Here is a 1,203-nt window from a genome sequence, read left to right as displayed (position 1 = left end):
GCTGGGACTTTCCATGTGCCTGTAATAGAAAATTTCTAGCCTCAAAAGACTGTAGCTTCCCCATTGATTCCTTGGTTTGTAAGTGAGAAAATATTTATAAGTGGTTCATCATGAAAGTTTTGAGATACACAACAATCACAAATCATAAAATCCACAAGGAGAGAAACAAATGAAGCCATCCCAGCAACACCAGTGAGCCAAGCAAGTTGAAATGCGCATGGGTGAATCAGAACAGACCCTGTTGACTATGCTTCTTGGAAATGAAATAAGGGTTTATAACACAGTCTGTCCCAGAACTTTCATAGTCACCCACATACATGTTCAGACTAATTCACCAAAAAGTCTATTAAAAAGGAAGATACAGATTTAGTCCATGAAGGGTTATGTTATTATATATTAGGTTTGAAAATACCGGAGTTCAAACTGTGCTTTTCTACTTTTTTAGACTTTATTATCCTGGCGGTGTGGGGGATGCTGGCTGTAAGTGGAATTACATTTCAGATCAGAAGAGAAAGAGGACAACCGTTCTTTCCTCCCCACCCGTACAAGTTATGGAAGCAAGAGCGGGCGCGCAGAGTAACCAACATTCTGGACCCGAGCTACCACATCCCTCCACTGAGAGAGAGGCTCTATGGCCGATTAGCCCAGGTCAAAGAACTCTTCCGGAAGGAACAGCCAGCTGGAGAGAGAACACCCCTGCTTCTGTAGCTGCCCAGGGGCTCAGTCAGTGTGTCTCTGCTTTGGTGTTTAAGCCCCTTCCGTAATTCCAGTGTGAGTCTAAGAAGAGATCAGGCGTATGTGTCTGTGCTTTGTATGATACTGGGGTGTCTGTAATGATAGATGGTTAAGGGTACGCTCGGGAATTAGGATGATTCTGAGGGACAGAAGGAAAAAGACAATGGTAGGATGCTTTTCCTCATTTCCAGCTACTTGAGAAATTAAACTTTTGGTTTACAAATAAATGATCGACATATTCCATTAAATAGATACACTAAAAAAAAAATTAATTAAAAACTGTGATTCTCCTGCAAAGTCCTGGTGTTTTTGAACAAATCTCTCCCCTCCTTGAACAAATCTCTCCCCCAAGTCCGTCTGAATGTGGAGAGGGGCAGGTTCATTTAAGTGTTGTACTGAATCTTTATTTTGCCACTATGTTTGGAGATGAGGGATTTGAAACTGGGCCTTTAAATTTCAGAATACAAA

General features: G+C 41.6%; 1 protein-coding gene across 1 annotated transcript in view; it reads left to right on the top strand.

Annotated features, from left to right (window-relative positions):
• TM7SF3 (transmembrane 7 superfamily member 3) overlaps positions 1-1,197 on the top strand; it is a 40,570-nt gene extending 39,373 nt beyond the window's left edge. Inside the window, exon 10 of the mRNA XM_023514710.1 lies at positions 446-1,197. Coding sequence (XP_023370478.1) covers positions 446-708 — 263 coding nt within the window. The 3' untranslated portion in view covers positions 709-1,197. The remainder of the gene's footprint in view (positions 1-445) is intronic.
• The last annotated feature ends 6 nt before the right edge of the window (positions 1,198-1,203 follow it).

Source organism: Otolemur garnettii, unplaced genomic scaffold (genome assembly GCF_000181295.1).
Source record: "Otolemur garnettii isolate 467f Iridium unplaced genomic scaffold, OtoGar3 scaffold00057, whole genome shotgun sequence".
NCBI classification, from domain to species: Eukaryota; Metazoa; Chordata; class Mammalia; order Primates; family Galagidae; genus Otolemur; species Otolemur garnettii.
Note: the sequence above shows the minus strand (reverse complement) of the source record. Positions and strands in the feature narration are given on the sequence as shown.